Below are 19173 nucleotides of genomic sequence, written 5' to 3' on the forward strand. Positions count from 1 at the left end.
GCCCGTCCGGTGGCTCTCTCGGGCGGGTTGCGCAAACAGGCAGACCGCACAGCATGCATCTCTGCCCGCGGAGCAGCGGCCCGCGGCGGGGTCGGCACCAGAGGCACGTGCACCGCCACCGAGCACCGGCGGTGGCCTGTCGGTGGCTTGGCCGCGGCGGGCTGCGGCACTGAGCCGCACGGGCTGCGGCTGCGCACGGGCTGCGCTCGGACGGCGGCCCCTGCGCGCGCTTGGTAGAGCCGCACCGCGCGCGGCGCAGGCACGCGCCGGTCTGGACCCGCCGCGCGTGGCGCCGCAGCCCGTGCGGCGCGCGTCCACCTCAAAGCTCCCACGCTACCGCGGCTCCCCACAGCAGCCATGATGCGCAAACAGCGGCGCGTCCTGACCGTCCTCCTCGTGGTCGGCTTCGTGCTGATCGTCCGGCAGCTTGTCGGCGACAACGGGCCGCCCGCAGATGTCTCGACGGTGCTCGGGTCGCTCGGCGACGGCAACTCGCCCTTTGCATTCTCGCCGCTGGCCGGCCTCGCACAATCGCTCGGCCGGGCGCCGCCGCCCGGGCAGGCCGGCAACATCGTCTACATTGCATCGAGCCCCGCGGCGGCCGCGCGACTGCTGCCGCTGGCGGCGGCCGCGGCAACGTCGGCCCACGCCGTGCGGCCGGCCCGCGCCCACGGCGCGACCATCCACCTGCTCTTCCTGGGCCCCTACACGACGGACCTGGACCTGCTCGCCGACGCCAACGGCGTCAACCGGTCGATGGTGTTCATCCACGACGGCCGCGCCCGGCTGAACGCGCAGACGGCGGCGGTGGTGCGCTCGGGCCGGGTCGGCACACCCGCGGTCGTGGACCTATCGACGACGGCAGTGCGCGCAGCGCTCGAGATGACGCACCGGTACCTGCGGCCGCGCGCGACCGTGTGGACCCGCCAGACCGAAGACCAGATCGGCTCGACGTTTGGGTCGACCGCGGCGCGGCTGCTGGGCGATTCGCAGTCGCGCTGGGCGCCGATCGACCTGCCGGCGGCGGACGTGGCGGCGCTCGAGTGGCTGGCACTGCTGCCGCCGGACGCGCTGCACGAATGGGGCGCGCACCGCTTCGACATTGTCGTCGTGGCCTCGCGGCACACGGGCGCCGTGGTCCGGCTGCTCAAGTCGCTGGCGGCAGCCAACTACTACAACCACATCCCGCGGCCGCGCATCTCCGTGTACCTGCCGCCGGGCGTGCCAGACGGAAACTTGATTGCGTTTCTGGAGCACTCGTTTGCCTGGCCGCGCGAGGCGGTCGTGCTGCATGCGGCATCGGGCGCGACGGAATTTGCCGGCCTGGACCACACCGAGGCTGTTGCCGGCGCGCCCGACGCGCCGTCCGCGTTCGACGAGCACCTGACGGCGTCGTACGCGGCCCGCCGACGGGCTGCGCTGCTGGCGGCAGCCGTGCGCAGCCACGTGCCGAGCCACGCCGGCGCCAACGTGGTCGTGTTTGGCGACGACGTCGTGCTGAGCCCGTACTGGTTCCACTACGCGGTCATGTCCGTGCTCAAGTTCAAGCCGCGGCGGCAGTCGCCGGACCGCGTGGCCAGCCAGGTCGCTGGCCTGTCGCTGTGCGCGGCGCCGGGCACGGTCGCGCGCCCGCGGCTCGTGCACGGCGGCCTCGACCCGGCCTGCATGCTCTACTTTCCGGCGCACTTTCGCGCGTTCCAGGCCTACGCGCACAAACAGAGCCTGCACGCCGACAAGACCCCCGTGCTGCCGGCGACTGCGCCGGCGTCGTACGCCGACCTGGCGCTGCCGATCTACATGCGAGGCTACGTCTTCCTGGACATGCCGCTGCCGGTGCCGGTCGCGACCACCGCGCGCGGCGCGGGCAGCACAAACGACAACAGCGCGGCCGAGGCCGCGACACGGGCCGACGCCGAGCTGCTGCAGACGCCGCTGTACACGTACCTGACCGAGCACGTGTTTGTGCGGGCGACCGAGGACGGCGCGATCGAGCCGGACGCGGACATGCTGGCCGAGTTTCTGGCCACGACCGAGGAGAATCTGCCTGTGTGGGCAGACGTGTCCGAGACCGAGCCGGTGTCGCTGGTTGACCTGCGGCTGCGCGGCCTGGAGCACGTGTACGCGACGAGCCCGGAGTGCTTTGCGGCGGCCGAGAGACCGGACGCTGAGACGGCCGATGCGCCGGCCGAGCCCAGCGCCGGCCAGGGGGGCGCGGCCAAACCGCAGACCGACGCGGCCAAACCCGGGGCCGACGCGGCCAAACCAAGAGCCGAACCGGCCCCGCTCGACCCGGACGCGGTCACACCCAAGGCGGACGCGGCCAAACAAAAAGCCGGCCCGGCCTCGCTCGACCCGGCCGCTAACGCACCCGTGCATACACCCGCCGCCGCGCATACCGACACGCATACACCCGCCGACACGCATACACCCGCCGGCACGCATATAGCCGCCGCCCCGGCCGCCACCCCCGCCACCCTCCTCATCAAGCGCTCGCAGGCCTTCATCGACCGTGACGCCATCGACAACTACGTGGCGCAACATCCGCCCGCGTTCAAGAACGCCGACCTCGACGATGACTGGGCCGATGTGTTCTGCGCCGTGCCCCTGCCGGCCTCGGCGCCGCCCGCTGGCCGGTGAGGTGGCTGCGCGCTGCCCTGCGCCCTGGCGGCGGCTGCGTGAGCTTGCGAGCGGCTATTGCCGTCCGCAGGACCGTTGGCGTGTTGCCAGGGCAGCTGTGGCGGTGCACGAGCCTCCGGCGGCGACTCCGTCGAGGGTGCGCCCTGCGGGCGGCTATATGGCGGGCGGCTATATGTCTGCCCGCCGCCGCCACATGTAGGAATCAAATCAATTTATAACTACCCATCCTGCGCCAAAGCAATTTTCTTTCCCATAAATCAATATCCAAAAAGATCTAGTGTATCAGTGTAGGCGTCACTCCAGCACGTTGGCGTACGCCGTCGGCTCCTCGGTGAAGAACGAGTCCAGGTTCTCGAGAGTGGCCACCATGTGGCTCAGCATGCCGTCGGCATCGTCGCCGGCGTTGTAGGAGGTCATGGTCACCGAGCGGTCCATGCCCACGCTCGCAGACGGCGTCTGCAGGCCCGGCGCTGCGGCCTGGCCGGCAGCGTAGTAGGCGGCCGCGTCGTGCAGGCCCGTGTACGTGTACTCGTCGTGCGTGAACTGGACCACGTTGTTGGGGTCGAGCGAAAGGTACTCGGGGTTGGACACGTCGCACGAGTAGAAGACCGCGTGCACGTTGTTGCGGGTGATGGACGCGCGCACGGCGGGCATGGGCATCCACCAGCCCGAGTCCTCCGGGATGCCGAAGACGGTGGCGGTGCGCTCGTACTCCTTCTTGACGCTGCGCGAGCCCAGCGACATGCGCAGGACGTGCTTGTCCATCTGCGTGCCCGGGATGTAGGTGGCCATGTCGAGCACCTGCAGCGCCTGCTCGGCGTACTCGGTCTGCAGCAGCCGCAGCAGCGGCGAGATCAGGTCGGCGCCGACCGACACAAACTCGGGCTTGCGCATGTCGAAGCTCTTGAACAGGTACCGCAGCAGGACCATGGTCTCGATGCGCACGTGCTCGATGCGGTTCGCCAGCAGGCCCAGCAGGAACACGAGCACGTTGGCCTCGTTGTCCACAAAGAGCGTGCTCTGCAGGCCCGACACCAGCTGGCGGATGAAGTCGTCCTTGATGCGGAAGCGGCCGCGCGCCACCGACGTCAGGATCCACGACAGCCCCGGCAGGCCCTGCTGGTCGGCCAGCGCGGCCAGCCGCTCGGCCGCCTGCACGACGTCGCCGGCCATGTCGCCCGTCTGCAGCGCGTGCAGGAACCGCGGCGTGTTGGCCAGGACCGCGTACAGCAGCCGGCTCTCGTCCGCGACGATCTGGTTGGCGTCCAGCGCGTCGAGCGCGTCCAGCACGCGCAGCGTCTGCTCGTAGCTGTTGCACGACCGCAGCCCCGGCAGCACGTTCTTCTGCAGGCCGTCGAAGCGGCCCTCCCACTTGGGCGGGAAGACGTGCATCAGCAGGCTGACCACGTCCGGGTCGTTCAGGTCCAGCTTGCCCACGAGCGTCTCGAGGATCGAGAGCACCTCGATGAACTCCTGCTCGTGCACGGTCTGCGCGGACGCGATCGTGGCCCAGAACAGCTGCGGGAACTTGACGAGCTCGGCCGGGTCGAGCTCGGTCGCGATCGCGTTCATCGTCATCAGGATCTGCATCGCAAAGCTCTGGATGTCGGGGTTGCTGTCGGCCACCGTGTTGGACAGCCGCACAAACATGTCGGCCAGCATGTTCTGGTCGACGGCCACGAACGACGACCGGAAGATCTGGAAGGACCGGCACGCAAAGTGGCGCACGGGGCACGTCGTCGCCCACGTCAGCGCGATCTTGCTCCACTGCTCGCGCAGGCCCGGGTGCGGCTCCGCGAAGATGCGCAGGACCCACTTGATCATGGTGTCCATGTTGCGCGGCGTGCGCATGGTCGTCAGGTCGCTGTACAGGTCGTCGTACGACCACGTCGTCTGCTTGTCGCGCAGCCGGATGCGCTCGATGAACGCCAGCGTCTGCGCGTTGGCCGCGCCGGCCGCCGGGCTCGCCGACAGCACGAGCTCGTGGATCAGGTGGACGAGCATCTCGCGCGCCTGCTCGTTGACCAGGCTCACGTAGTGGTCCAGCAGCACGAACACGGCCTGCAGCAGCAGCGGCAGGTGCTCGGCCGTCGCGCTCGTCGGGTTCACGAGCAGGTCCACCAGCAGGATCACCGCCAGCTGCCCGACCGAGAACCCCACCGGCTTCTTCACCGGCGGCAGCACGGCGCCCAGGTCGGCCACGTACGGGTACTGCTCGTCCATCAGCGGCGACTCCTTGGGCTCGCCGTGCGCGTGCAGCATCGCCGTCGGCTGGATGTAGCCGATCAGCGCCTCGACCAGCTTCGACCCCGCCGGCGTCGACGCCAGGTACACCACGATCTGCTTGCCGTACTCGACAAACTCGGGGCTCTTGCGCTCCACGCTCGTGTTGATCACAAAGTCCAGGATGGCCTTGACGTTGCCCTGGTGCCGCGACCGCGCCAGCGTCACCCACAGCGCCTCCACCTCGTTCTGGATCTTGCTCGAGAACCGCACGGTGATCTCAAACAGGTTCGTCAGCACCATGTACGCGGACGGGCTCGGGTCCTTGCCGTTGACGTCCAGCTGGAGCTCGATCGTCGACACCCACGGGATCATGATCGACAGGATGTCCTGGCGCGCGCGCGGGCTGACCACGTTGAAGAACATCGTCAGCTCCGAGAAGATCTGGTAGGTGAGCTCGGGGTGCTCGACCGCGAACTGGTTCGACAGGTTGAACTGCGCGCGCTTGTACACGGCCGGCGTGCGGTCGGCGATGCTGATCTCGTAGTCCTGCACGCGCGAGCTGCCGAAGAACCGCTCCTCCATGGCCTTGAGCAGCCGCGCGGCCTGCACGCGCACCTCGGCCGCCTCGTCGCCGATCTTGAACAGCCCGAGCGCGACCGGCTGGCGCATGTAGCACTTGTAGTCCGCGACGTCGACCAGCAGGTTCGCCACGACCCAGAAGTAGCTGTGCGCGGCCTTGGGCTCGGCGTGGTCGCTGTAGCAGTACGAGACCATCTTCTGGAGCAGCTGCTCGTGCTGGCTGTTGGTCTCGAGCAGGTTCGTGACCGCGCGCCGCCCGATGTCGTGGATCTTGTCCGAGGGCGTGCTGAAGACCGCGTTGATCCACGTGAAGATGCCGGCGACGTCGAACGTCATGACCGCGTGCTGGCCGCTGCCCTCGATGGCCTGCGTGATGGGCCCGCGCAGCAGCGACGCCATCGCGCTGAGCGCGGCCAGCTCGAGGTTGCGCCGCTCGAGCTCGACCGACGCGATCAGGATGCCCTGCTCGGCCTCGTCCCGGCACTGCTCGAGCGCGAACTGCATCATGCGCTTGTCGCGCTCGCGCGTCAGCGCGGCGTACTGCCCGTGGCCGCACCACTCCTCGATCAGCCGGAAGCACGAGACGCGGCCCTCGAACGGCATGAACCGCGCGGGCGCGCCGGTCTTGCCGATGCCCTCGAAGACGCCCTGGATGAGCCCGCAGAAGTACGCGCGGATCTTCTGGTACTCCCAGTCGACCTGGACGTCGACCTGCGCCAGGAAGTTCTTCATGTACTTGACGAACGCGACCAGCTGCTCGATCACGCCGTGGTCGCACGCGGGCGCGTCCTGCAGGAAGTGCGAGCTGAGCTGGAGGACGTGCGTGATCTCGGTGCGCAGGAAGTCCTGGCGCCGGTTGCGCCGGCTCATGAGCGACATGGGCTGCGCGGCCAGCGCCGAGACGGTCGAGTTGCTGCGCTGGTGCGCCGGCCGGCTCTTGGCCGTGTCGTCCACGAGGCCCTTGATCAGCGGCTGCAGCGAGTCGATCAGCGTGCGGTACAGGTTGACGTTGATGCAGCCCAGGCCGACGACGGCGGCCTCGCGCACGAGGCCGTAGTCGACCTGCAGGAACGGCAGCACCATCTTGAACAGCGCCTGCGCGGACGAGATGCGCCGCGCGGCCTTGGCCGGCGCCTTGGCCGCCGCCGGCGCCTTCTTCTTGCCGCCCAGCGACAGGCTGCGGCCGCCGCCGGCCGGCGCCCACGGCACGACCGCCGCCGCGTCCTTGTCGTCCGTCGCCGTCATGGTGCAGCACGCCACGATCAGGTACAGCTTCCACTGCTCGATGAAGACCTCCGGCTGGGTGCGCATCGAGTGCTTGTTGAAGCCCTCGTGCACGGCGAACTTGTGGTACGTGTCCGACAGGTGCTGCAGCGCCTTCTGCATCTGCACGAGCTTGCCGCAGACCGTGTCGCGGCACAGCGCGACCGGCATCGGGAACAGCTTGCAGCACGCCGACACGAAGCGCGGGAACACGCGGAACCACAGCGCCGTGTCCACGCCGTGGTCCGACACGGCGACCACGTGCAGCAGGCCGCTCGGCACCTTGCGCTCGCGCAGCCGCTCCAGCTGCGCCTTCTCGGCCGGCGACAGCTCGCCGATGTCGAGCCCGTCCGGCCGGCGGCCGCCGTCCAGGATGCCGCAGCCGTCGGGCGCGTCCAGCACGTCGATGATGCGCGTCATCGGCGTCGTCTCGCGCAGCTGCCGCGAGTAGTTGCGCGCGTGCGTCTGCAGCGCCGTGTTGATGACGGTGGCGTGCTCCTCGAGCGCCGTGTCGAAGGCCTTGATCAGCTTGAGGATCTCGATGCCGTACGTGCGCAGGACCCGGTTCTGCGAGCACAGGAAGAACAGGCCGTTGCTCTCGACCTCCTCGATCACCGAGAGGATGGTGGCGACCTCGAGCTCGTCGCTGCGGTTGGTCTGCACGCTGTTGGCGTGCGTGTCGTCGTCGGACGACACGGTCGTGTTGCCGGCGCCGTCGGCGGCGGCCTCGCGCAGCTCGGCCGACTTGCGCCGGATCGAGTCGATCCAGATCGTGAGCAGCTCGACGTAGACCTTGAGCGTGTTCTCGAGGTGGGTGACGTCCGTGACCAGGTTGTCGGTCGAGTTGAGGAACTTCTCGTCGAAGTTGAAGATGAACCGCGCGAAGCTCGTCACGATCACCTGCGGGTTCTTGGTCCGGGCCAGGCTCTTGAGCGCGCGCGACGCGGCCTGCCGCACGCGCTCGTCCGCGTGCGCCGAGCCCTTGCACAGCATCTCGACGACCTTGGTGAAGCTGATCGAGGCCGGCACGCACCGCGGCAGCGCCTCGTACACCGCCAGCAGCAGGTCGTAGTGCGCCTGGTTCTTCTGGATGTGCGCCTCGGCCGCCGTCAGGCCCGGCTCGCCGCTGCTCTTGTACTTGTTGATCGCGTTCGCGCCCGACGCGATGAACGAGAACGCCATGGGCGACCGCGGCAGCCCGTACGCGTCCAGCCCGTCGCGGAACGGCTCGGCCTTGTCCTCGAGCCCGGTGCGGTTGCCAAAGTGCTGGTAGCACAGCAGCGCGATCTTGCCGAGCAGCGTGCTGAACAGGCTGTAGTAGCTCTGCAGCGCGGGCGCCTTGGGCGGCGCGATCACGTCGACGACGTCGTCCGTGCCGGCGGCCTCGACGTACGCCGGGTCGAAGAAGTCGTCGGCCGGCGCGGCCGCGTACGGCGCGGCCCGCGCCGGCTCGGACGGCGGGTAGAACGGCGGCGCGCGGCCCTTCTCGATGTCCGAGAAGATGTAGACAAAGGCCTTGATGCCGATGATCATGCGCTCGGGCGAGAGCATGTCGAGCGTCAGGCTGGCCACGCCGGCGTGCTCGAGCGCGTCCTGGTTGAGCAGCCCGAAGATGACGTCGGTCATGCAGTAGTCCAGGTTGAAGTGGCCGACGAACCGCGCGAGCTGCACGCACGGGCTCACGACGGCCGGGTCCGAGCTGAGCCACGTCTTGCGGCCGGGCGCGAACAGCGTGCGCACGATCGACCCCACGTTGAGCGTCGACTTGTTGAGCGACTCGCTGCACCGCCGCAGGTACACCCACACCAGCCGCGTGATGCCCGTGATGATCACCACCCGGCCGGCCTTGTCCTTGAGCTTGGAGTAGTTGTTGGCGACCAGGTCGAGCCAGTACGTCGAGAAGTACGGCTGCGGCGCCACGCACAGCAGGATGCACGCCAGCGAGAACGACGCCTGCCAGTTGCGCGTGCGCGTGGCCATGGACATGGCCTTGGGGAAGCACTTCTCGACCGCCTTGGACCACGTCGGCTGGTTGACCTCGGCCGTGACCACGCCGGCGATCGGCAGCAGCAGCTGCTCGAGGATCTCGGAGAACGCCTGCTTGACGGTCTGGCCCTGCGAGAGCACAAAGTAGTTGGCGATGCTCTCCAGGAACTCGGCCGAGCTGTCGAGCGCGTCCATGGGGTACACCTTGAGCTTGAGGTAGCGCATGCCGTAGATCAGCAGCTGCGTGTTGGTCTCGGCCTCCTTGGACAGCGTGGCGTCGCGGGCCGGCCGGTCGAGCTCGGCGATGAACCGCCGCGAGACCGTGGCGAAGCGGATGTTGGACATCTCGCCCAGCAGCTCGGCGAACAGGTTCCAGTTGGCCGCGCGCGTCGAGCTCGTGGACACGAGCGTGTAGTCGGCCGTCTTGATCTGCCGGAAGACGATCTCCTCGAGCTTGTCGCCCATCTCCTCGCCGAGCGTCTCGACCGTCGTCTGCTTGACGACCTCGATCAGGACCCGGCACAGGATGTAGATCGAGATCAGGCTCTTGCGCTCGGCCTGGACGGCCGACTCCTTGGCGGCCGTCACGGCCTGCTCGCTGTACGTCTCGGCGCTGTCGGCCTGCCGCCGGCTGGACCGGTACCGGCTGCTCGAGTGCGACAGCTGGCGCGTGGACATGTGCCGGTGCAGCGACGGCCGGAGCAGCGTGCCGCTGGCCGACGGCGTGGCCGCCTTGGCGTGGCCCTTGTCGGACAGCGACCGGCTGGCCTTGTGGCGGCCGAGGCCGGCCAGCGACGACGTCGACAGCCCGCGGCTGGGCGACTTGGTCGCCGGCGCGGCCGGCGCGCCGTTGGCCGGCCGCGCGGACGAGTGCGACGCGCGCGGCGCGGCCGGCGCCCCGGCCGCGTTCTCGGCCACCGCCACCGCCGTGACCGCGTTCGTGGCCGCCTCGGACTTGCTCTTGCGCCAGAACATGACCGAGTCGATCACCGGCCGCGGCTTCTGGCGCGCGATGTAGCCGAGCGACGACAGGATCTTGTCGAACGCCGGGTCGACGCCGTGCGCCAGCACGGCCACGATGTGCGGCTCCTGCCCGTCGGCCGCGTTGGCCAGGCACAGGTTGAGCTTCTTCTCGGCGTGCCGCACAAACTGCGTGAACACGATGTGCAGCGCGTACTCGGCCGGCGTGATCGGGTCCGACGGCGACGCGTGCGAGTTGACCGACGCGTTGCGGTGCAGCCCGTGCGACGGCGACCGGTGCGACGGCGTCCGGGCCAGGTACGAGAACGACCGGGGCAGGTGCGGCCGCGTGAACGACAGCTGCCGGTGCATCTCGTCGGTGCGGATGGCCACCGTCGGCGACGCGCCGGACGGGATCGGCGTCGCGCTCGACGACGAGTTCGAGCTCGACAGCGCGGGCGGGATCCGGATCGTGACCACCTCGGGCACCGGGTCGAGCCCGGACGGCGCCACCAGCGACGACGTGCTGGGGTTGTGCAGCCCGCGGTCGTCGCCGAGCGGCGACGGCTGCAGCGTGACCAGGCTGGACGAGCTGCCGACCGGCGACGTCGTCTGGAACGGCGGCGTGGCCGGGCCGATGGCCGCCACGGCCGGGTGCCGCTCCGACGGCAGCGTCACGATCGAGTGGTTGGGCAGGATCGTCTCGGTGAGCTGGTAGGTCGCGTACGACGCCGGCCGCGAGGCCGGCTCGGAGTAGCCGCGGTCGGCGTAGGGCGCCGCGACGGCCGCGACGGGCTCGCCCGAGTACGCCAACGAGAGCCCGGACGACCCCGGGTCGACGACGTACTGCGGCGCCGTGTACGCCGCGGACGTGTATGCGACAGCCGGCGGCGACGAATGCGCGACGGGGGGGTAGACAAAGTGGGCCGGGTCGGCGTCGATGGGCGTGCTGTAGTCGGCGGCGGCCGGCGAGTCCTCGGGGGGCGAGGCGTAGTCGGCGGCCGGCGGAGCGTAGTCGGCGGCCGGGGCGTAGTCGGCGGCCGGGGCGTAGTCGGCGGCTGGGGCATACTCGGCAACGGGCGCCGCGTATTCGGCCGGAGGAGCGTAGTCGGTTGGCGGAGCGTAATCCGTCGGCGGTGCGTAGCCCGTCGGCACAGTGTAATCCGTCGGCACACCGTACTCGGCCGGCGGAGCGTACTCCGTCGGCTGCGCGTACTCAGCTGGCTGTGCGTAGTCGCCCGGCTGTGTGTACTCCACCGGCTGCGTGTACTCCACCGGCTGCGTGTACTCCACCGGCGGAGCGTACTCCGCCGGCGATGCGTACTCGGACTGCGCCGCGTACTCCGCCGGCGACGCGTACTCCACCGGCGTGTATTCGGCCACCGGCGCCAGCTCGCCCGGCTTGAACTCGGTCTGCAGCTCTGGCACGTATTCTGCCGGCACGTACTCTGGGATCGACGCCGGCTCCTGAACGCCCGTCCCCGCGAGCTGCGCCTGCACGCGATCCAGGTACTCGTGGTCCAGGTACTCGTGGTCAACGGCGGCGTCCGCAGCAGGCTCGGATATGTACAATTGCTGGTCAAACTGCTGCAGGCCGTCGGGGTAGCTCTCGTCGTAGGCGTAGGTGGCTGGCGCCGGCGCCGGCGGTTCCGGCGCATAGCCGTGGAACTCGCGCAGCGCAGCGTCCGTATGGCTGTCGAAATACCGCCAGTCCTCGGGCGCGTCTGTGGGTACGCCGGGGTCGAGCCCGCGGCTGGCCAAGGCCTCTGGCTCGTATTCGGCGGCCGGGCCGGGCTCGGCCGTGGCCGGGCTCGACGGGCCGGACGCGGCACCCGCTGCGCCGGCGGCGCCGGCGACAGCAGCAGGCGCGTCCGGTCCGTCGGCCATTGGGCTGGTGCTCATGCGACCGTGGCGGCGATCCGCGGCGGATCTGCGGTGGCCTGTTGGTGCTCGAAAAAGCACGGGTGCGGCGGCCTGGGCCGGGCAGGCACGGCTTTTCGCGGCCCAAGTGCAAGACGCCGTGTACAGGCGACTCCCGCAGGCAGATTCTGGCGAGCGATGGACGCGCGGGGGCGGCCTGGTCGATGGAAAGAGGCCTCTGGCGAGGGGATGGATGGATTTTTTTTTGCGCCTTGTCGTTTTGACGCTCGCGCCGCACGTCAAAGCTAGACGCCGCGGCCACGCCTGGCGGTCACGCCCACCGCGCGCGGCCGCGGCGCCCATATTGCAGCGGGCGCGTCTACGCGCGGCCGCGGCCGACGGCGGCTGGCCCAGGCGGCCGGGGCGGCGCGCGATGCTGCGGCGCAGATGCAGTGTCGGGCATCGCGCTGCAGGCAGCGGCCGAGCCACTGGCTGCAGTGGTCGGCCGGGGGCAGGGGTTGCGGGGACGCGACCGGGCGGCCACTGGCGTCCACTGGCGGCCATCGGCGGCCACCGGCGACCACTGGCGACCACTGGCCCCGCGGGCTGCCGCTCGCCGGCCGCTCTCCGCCTGGCGCCTGGCGCCCGCCGCGTCCGTCGCGCCCGCTTGCCGCTGACTGGTTGACGTGGGCTGCTGCGCCAGGGTCCTGCGCTACGCTCGCTAGCAGCCAGCCACTACGACCACTGCGGCCGTACGTCCACACGCCACTACGACCACTGCGGTTCTGCGGCCACTGCAGATGCAACACCGTTGCGGCAACGCATGACCTGCAGCTGACACCCGTACCCGCACGCCCCATGACCCCACAGCCCCATTTCGGGCTTTGTCGCCAGATGTCAGCCGCCCACCAGCCGCTGGCGCCGACCGGCAGCCGCCGGACCTGCGCCGGCGCCATTGGCCGGCGGCTCGTATCGGCATGACCGACGCAGTCGTGCGTCTGCATGCGTTGCCGACGCGGTGGGTCTGCGGCTGCAGGTCGCCTGCGCTCCCGCTTGCGCCGGTCCTGCACAGGCCTGCCCATCTCCCGGCCAGCCGGCAGCCGCAGACGGCGCGCAGAACGCGGCGCGGCGCGTTGCTGGGTAGTGAGGCTCGTTGTTCCCACTCATGTGTAGTGGGATCTGCGGGTGCTTAACTACGGATCCGTGTTGGGAAGTCAGGCACGGCGGTCCCAGAAGGAGGCCGCGTACGCGCACCCAGCATGCTGGTACCGCGCAGCGGTCGTGAGTGGTGCGCCGGGCATTGTGTCGAAGCCCGTGCGGCTGGTGCGACCGCCGGGGGTGCGAGGGTTGCGCGACCGCAGGGCGGACTGGCGCGATGCTTGTCGCTGGCGCGACCGTAGCGCGGGCTGGCGAGACCGTGGTGCGGGCTGGCGCGACCGTGGTGCGGGCTGGCGCGACACGGGCTGCGGCGAGACCACAGGGCGCCGGAGGCCGCGGTCGCACCGCCCGCGCACCGCCGCACCGCCGCACCGCCGCACCGCCGCACCGCTACACGCCGCCGCACCACCGCCACCACACGCCGCCGCCGCGCGCCGCCACACCATCGCGCACTGCCGCACGTCACGCAGAGATGCGGGCTGCGCCAGCGAAGCCCGTCACCAACGGGCGCCGGCCGGATCGGCAGGCGCCCCCTAGGGAAGCTCCCCTCGGCCCACGCTCGCAGCCGCACGAGCCGCACGGCGGCACCCACCGTGCCACGGCGTCGCTAGCGACGATTGTTTGGTAGCCCCTGGACACAAGGACCATGCATGTCGCATGACGGCCGCTAATGAGCAGCTGCATCCGGCTAGCACGGCGCGACGCGTCGGTCAGACGCGATGCCGCACATGGCACATAGGGTAAGGGCTCAGTGACCCCGCGGCCGCTCCGGCGCGAACCGGTCGAGACGAGCCGCACCCGGCGCGGCGTCGCGCGACGTGCGCACGCCACGCACGCCTGCACGCGCGGCCTGCGCGCGACCATGCCCAGTCTGCGCCTGTGCGCGCCTAGTCCGGGCGCGCCCAGCCCGGGCGCGCACAGGCGCAGGCTAGACGCACTCCCAAAGTGGGCACGCCAGCCGCGCCGCAGGGGCGTGGCGCTAGGCGTGCGGCTCGGTGTACATGCCAGCACGGGGCGGCCGCGGCCGCAGGGGGCGAGGGCGGCGTGGCGCAGTCGGCACGTGACGCCCGCGCGCCGCGCCGCTTCGCAAAAGCGCCCGCCGCCCCGGAGAAGCGGTGCAACATGGGCTACGGCGACTTCATGGTACGTACGAGCGCGGCCGGGCTGACATCAGAACTTCTGCCGGGGCTCGACGCTCCCGGTGTGCAACGTGAGTCTCCTGCCGTGCCGCACTGACGCCAGCTCTTCCTGTTCAGTGATGAAGTGGAGCCGTACTGCACGCTGAGCGGCTTCACCAGCGGGTCCACGCCCGTGCGCAACCTCGGTAAGTTGAGTGGCAGGCGCGCTGACCGCAGGCGTGATTTTTGTGGGTGCGCTGGCGGTGGTCATGGTCGCTGCGTTCCTGTACTCAGCGCAGCGTCGGACCGGCGCCGTCGGCCGCCGCGAGATGCAGGTGCTCTTCCTGGCCTATGGCGTCGCTGCCGCGGCCATGACCGTCGCCAGCTCGGGCATTGTGACAGGGGACTACGTCCTGACGGTAAGCCGTCGCATCGCGTCGCTGACCGCAGTGGTTCAGCGCCGCCCAGATCGGCGCGACCACGGCCACGGCGTGGGCGCTCCTGCTCAACGGTAAGTACCGGCTCGGCCGCGCTGACACCAGGCCTCGTCACGCTGCAGTTCATGGCCGACGGCAGCGTGCTCTCGGTCGCTCTCACGCTGCTCTCGACGGCCATGGTCGGCGTCGGCACGGGCTACATCGCCGCCGACACCGACCTGGCCTTCTCGGGCGCATTCGAAATGCCCTACAACCCCGCGCTCTACACGCTGTTTCTGGTGCTACCGCTGATCTGTGTCGTGGCCTACGTCGTGCTCGAGATTGTGCTGGTCGTGCGCATCCTGCGCGAACTCAAGCCTCTGTTCCCGCTGCTAGGGGCGTTCGTGTGTTTTGCTGTGGCCATGGCCTTTGAGTTTGGCGTGTCCCAGTTCATCTGTCGGTCGACCGACGGCCGCATCGACGGCTCGTTCTTTGCCGCGCTGTTCACGCTCCTGAGCTTCATGGTCCTGCGGTTCTATTGGTACTCGATCACCGAGGACACGTACGTGGCGCCGCACGTCGACAGCTACTATGTCTAGCCTGTGTACTATAGATTAATGTGTAAACTAGTCATGAATGTATGAGCGACCAGCGAGTTTTGTGTACGTGGGGCACCGGTCTGCCGGCGGCGTGTGGCCGTGCGTGGCCGTGCGTGGCCGTGCGCGGCCCGGTCTGCTGGTCCGGCGCGCCTGACCGCGTCCGGCGTTGCGCCCGGTCTTGTGGTTAAGCGAGTCGCAAACCTTATCGGGCCTCGGTTCCTGGATCTCCCACCGCACGAACAATGTATCAAAACAATGTATTCAAAATCAGACATAAACTCAATCTATAACGCCTACGCGGACTTGCCGTCCACAGCCTTGACCTCGCTCGACTGCACGTGGGCACCCTTCTTCTCGTCGACCTCGACGACCTCGCCCTCGCCCTCGGCCATCTCGAGCGAGTACGAGTCGTCGCGCTTGACCTCGGACAAGTCCTCCATGTCCGGCCGCTGGCGGAAGTTGACGCCGCGCTTGATGTCGCGCTTCTCGAGCAGCGCCGGCAGCGGCAGCAGCGCCAGCTCCAGCACCGACCAGATCACCGACCAGATGTAGCCGCCCTTGTACGCGGGCGCAGACGTGGTCGGCCAGGCAACAAGCGGCACCACCAGGTTGATCACGACCCAGCCGACGTTGACCACCGCAATCGACGTCGACCGCGCCTCCAGGTCGTGCGCGTACGTCTCGGCCAGCCACGGGATGACCAGGTTCGTCGCGCCGTTGGCGAAACCCATCGAAATGAACGCGTAGAACTTGGCCGCGTCCGAGATGTCCCACACCAGCAGCATCACGTTGGACACCAGGATCATGATGCCTCCGTACAACAGCATCTCCCACCGGTTCTTGCGCCAGTCCGAGTAGAAGCCCGTGAACAGGTACGACACAATCGACACGGCGTACGTGATCGTCGACAGGTTGTTGACCATCGCCGGGTCGTACTTGTCGGGCTGCGAGTCGAGCCAGAACGTGAACGGCACACCCGTGGGGTACGGCGTCATCCAGAACGCGTTGCCGATGAGGAAGAAGACGTAGATGCGCCAGTTGCCGAACAGACGCTTGATCAGCGTGCGGTCGACGCCGCGCGACTTGCCAAAGCCGTCAGCCAGCAGGCGGCTGACGCAGAGCTCCTTCTCACGGTCGGTCAGGAACCGCGACGTGCATCTGTCGGGCACGTTCGGGCAGAACAGGAAACCAACGATGGACGACGGAATCGTGATGATCGCGCAGATGATAAACAGCCAGCGCCAGCCGGCCATGCCATGGACGTTGTGCAGGTTCTTGTAGGCAGCAGCCTGCAGGTAACCGGCAAACATGGAGCCCAGCGGCCAGACGCACGCGTAGATGGCGTTGCGCTTGCCGAGCTCCTGACGAGTGTACCACGAGTTGACAATGTGGGCGTTGCCGACGTAGCAGGCGGTCGCCGACAGTCCGATGAAGAAACGCAGGGCCATCAGGGCCTGGTAGCTCTGGACAAAGGCCAGGCCGAGCGTGAACAGGCCCCAGGCAATCTCAGCAGCCGGCAGGTAGTACTGCGCGGGCAGCTTGGTCAGGACGACATTGGACGGGATCTGGAACAGACAGTAGCCGACGTAGTACATGGACGTGGCGTAGTTGAACTTGTTGCCGTCCAGGTTGAGGTCCTCGTCCATACCGGCGACGTAGGCGTTGGCTGGCGTCAGGTTTGCCACAGCATGCACTTACTCAGCGCCGACACGTCCAGGTTCTTGGTGAAGTACGCCAGACACGAGAAGGACAGGACGAGCCAGTCGATCTTGTTGACGAGCTTGCGCTCCTCGGCCGACATGCCCGGGGCATACCAGCCGATGAAATTGGCAAATTTGACGAGCATGCCGAACATGATGGGCGGCAGGTGAGCTCAGAGAGTGAAATAGGAGGACGGTGTTGACTGGAGAACAAAGACGGGACCTCGTGGCCGTTTTATACACGACGCGCTGCCGCCCGGGCCGGCGATCGGCCGGACAAAGATGATCCGGACAAAGAGCCAGTACGAGCGCGCGCAGTACGGCTGGGCCTGAGTCCACGACCCCGGACAATGCGCCCTAGGCCGGGCCGGCCTAGCGTACGGCGATACGGGAGCGCGGCCGTCTAGCGCAGCGGACGGGCGCGGTAGTGCGCGCTAGAGCCTTCGATAAGTCAGTCGGGATCAGCCTGGCGGTTATCAGGTGTGCTATCTCAGCATGTGCGGCCGTGCCCAGCCCTGAGATGCGCCGAGAGTCCGCCAAGAACGGCCATCCGTAGTGGTGGTCCCAAGACTCTTGGGACCTCGGCCATGGCGCGCGGTGCGGCGCTAATGCATCCGATCGTGTTTAACTTTAATTTCCACATGGTCTGAGACATACCCAGCACCACGGGTCAGAATGCGCGAAAGTCGCGGGAGTAATCGCAAACGTATATTCATGACATGCCAAAACACAAAACTAAACTCTAAGCCTTCTTCTCGTCGACGATCTCCTCGTCGACCGCAGCGACGGTGACCTCGCCGAGCGGCTTCTCGGGGACGGCCTCGATCGACATCTCGTCGTCGCGAGAGATGGTCGTCTCCATGTCCATCTTGCCGAAGAAGATGCCGCGCTTCTGGTCGCGCTTCTCGAGATAGAGCGGCAGCGGCAGCAGGAACAGCTCGATCACACACCAGATCGTCGACCAAATGTAGCCGCCCTTGTATTCGGGCGCCGACACCGTCGGCCAGGCCACCAGCGGCACCACCAGGTTGATCACGACCCAGCCGACATTGAGAATCGCGATCGACGTCGACCGCGCCTCCAGGTCGTGCGCGTACGTCTCGGCCAGCCACGGGATGACCAGGTTCGTCGGGCCGTTGGCGAAGCCAAGCGCAATGAAGGCAAAGAACTTGCCCGCGTCCGAGATGTCCCACACCAGCAGCATCACGTTGCCGACAAGCAGCAGCACGCCCGAGTACAGCATGGTCTCCCATCTGTTCTGGCGCCAGTCCGAGTAGAAGCCTGAGAGCAGGTACGACACGATCGACACGGCCGAGGTGATCGTCGACAGGTTGTTGATCATGGCGACACTGTAGTTGGGCTTCGAGTCCAGCCACAGCGTGAACGGCGTTCCAGACGGGTAAGGCGTCATCCAAAACGCGTTACCCATAAGCCAGAAGACGTAGATGCGCCAGTTGCCGAAAATGCGCTTCAGCAGCGTGCGGTCGACACCGCGCGACTTGCCGAATCCGTCCTTGAGCAGCCGGTTGACGCAGAGCTCGCGCTCGCGGTCGTTCAGGAACCGCGACGAGCACTTGTCGGGCACGTTCGGGCAGAACAGAACACCAATGATCGACGACGGAATCGTAATGATCGTGCAGATCACAAACAGCCAGCGCCAGCCAGCCATGCCCTTGACGCCGTCCAGGTTGTCATAGGCGGCAGCCTGCAGGTAGCCCGAGAACATCTGGCCGAGGGGCCAGACACACGCATAGATCGAGTTACGCTTTCCAAGCTCCTGGCGGGTGTACCACGAGTTGACAATGTGGGCGTTGCCGACGTAGCAGGCAGTGGCCGACAGTCCGACGAAGAAACGCATGGCCATCAGCTGCTGGTACGACTTGACGAAAGCCGTGCCGAGCGTGAACAGACCCCAGGCAACCTCGGCCGCCGGCAGGTAGTACTGCGCGGGCAGCTTGGTCAGGACAACGTTCGACGGGATCTGGAACAGGCAGTAGCCGACGTAGTACATGGACGTGGCGTAGTTGAACTTGTTGCCGTCCAGGTTGAGGTCCTCCTTCATGCCGGCCGTGTAGGCGTTGGCTGTGGTTAGCTCGGCCCGGAGACGTCACTTACTCAGGGCAGACACGTCCAGGTTCTTGGTGAAGTACGCCAAGCACGAGAACGACAGCACCAGCCAGTCGATCTTGAAGACGAGCTTGCGCTCCTCGGCCGACATACCCTTCGGGTACCAGCCGATAGACTCTCCAAACTTCACAAAGAATCCCATTTTGATTTGGCCAAGAGCTTGGAAGTTCTGAATGAAGAGAAAACCGGGAAGACCAAGAAATCCAAGACTTTATATGCGTCGTCCAAGAAGCTGGGCGTCCGTTTCGAGTAGCGCTCGGCAGACCGCCCGCCGGAGCCAAGGTCTGGGTGCACACGCGCGTCCGGCCGGACTCGCGAATACGGGCCGCTAGCGTAGCTCGGATCTTGCCCGGATGACCGTCGAGGACCTGAACGCGTTAGGCGGACGGCAAGAGCGACATTAAGTGGCGCGCTTAGGCTTCGACAGATAGGCTCTATGTGCCAGCCAGATACGGCTGGGGCGCCTGGGGCGCCTGCAGAATACGCAGCCGGAGACCATGCCGACGACTATCAGTCGCCGGAATAGATCCGGCGGTCGGCAATC

At 67.8% G+C, this 19173-nt stretch overlaps 5 protein-coding genes across 5 annotated transcripts; 2 read left to right on the top strand and 3 right to left on the bottom strand.

Moving 5' to 3' along the window:
• Positions 1-360: 360 nt before the first annotated feature.
• V1510DRAFT_407500 (uncharacterized protein) lies at positions 361-2637 on the top strand (the record flags this gene model as incomplete). The annotated part of the gene is made up of 1 exon (XM_066932412.1): positions 361-2637. The coding sequence occupies one exon, from the start codon at positions 361-363 to the stop codon at positions 2635-2637; it is 2277 nt and encodes a 758-aa protein (XP_066788437.1).
• Positions 2638-2775: 138 nt separating this feature from the next.
• V1510DRAFT_379728 (cell morphogenesis N-terminal-domain-containing protein) lies at positions 2776-10041 on the bottom strand. Its single transcript, XM_066931625.1, has 3 exons — positions 9616-10041; positions 3161-9354; positions 2776-3079 (listed from the first exon to the last, which is right to left on the bottom strand). The coding sequence occupies exons 1-3, from the start codon at positions 10021-10023 to the stop codon at positions 2932-2934; spliced, it is 6750 nt and encodes a 2249-aa protein (XP_066788438.1). The 5' UTR covers positions 10024-10041; the 3' UTR covers positions 2776-2931.
• Positions 10042-13757: 3716 nt separating this feature from the next.
• On the top strand, positions 13758-14858 carry V1510DRAFT_418608 (chitin synthase III catalytic subunit). Its single transcript, XM_066934146.1, has 6 exons — positions 13758-13812; positions 13844-13879; positions 13912-13993; positions 14025-14206; positions 14238-14298; positions 14330-14858. Exons 1-6 carry the CDS (start codon positions 13792-13794, stop codon positions 14800-14802), a joined length of 855 nt encoding a protein of 284 aa, XP_066788439.1. The 5' UTR covers positions 13758-13791; the 3' UTR covers positions 14803-14858.
• Positions 14859-15093: 235 nt separating this feature from the next.
• On the bottom strand, positions 15094-16728 carry V1510DRAFT_430784 (major facilitator superfamily domain-containing protein; the record flags this gene model as incomplete). Its single annotated transcript, XM_066935395.1, has 2 exons — positions 16501-16728; positions 15094-16468 (listed from the first exon to the last, which is right to left on the bottom strand). Exons 1-2 carry the CDS (start codon positions 16655-16657, stop codon positions 15096-15098), a joined length of 1530 nt encoding a protein of 509 aa, XP_066788440.1. The 5' UTR covers positions 16658-16728.
• A 441-nt stretch (positions 16729-17169) lies between these two features.
• V1510DRAFT_162647 (major facilitator superfamily domain-containing protein) lies at positions 17170-18826 on the bottom strand. The gene is made up of 2 exons (XM_066930363.1): positions 18618-18826; positions 17170-18584 (listed from the first exon to the last, which is right to left on the bottom strand). The coding sequence occupies exons 1-2, from the start codon at positions 18769-18771 to the stop codon at positions 17245-17247; spliced, it is 1494 nt and encodes a 497-aa protein (XP_066788441.1). The 5' UTR covers positions 18772-18826; the 3' UTR covers positions 17170-17244.
• Between the last annotated feature and the right edge of the window lie 347 nt (positions 18827-19173).

Source organism: Dipodascopsis tothii, assembly GCF_038497935.1.
Source record: "Dipodascopsis tothii strain CBS 759.85 unplaced genomic scaffold V1510scaffold_19, whole genome shotgun sequence".
Classification (NCBI taxonomy): Eukaryota; Fungi; Ascomycota; class Lipomycetes; order Lipomycetales; family Lipomycetaceae; genus Neoaidaea; species Neoaidaea tothii.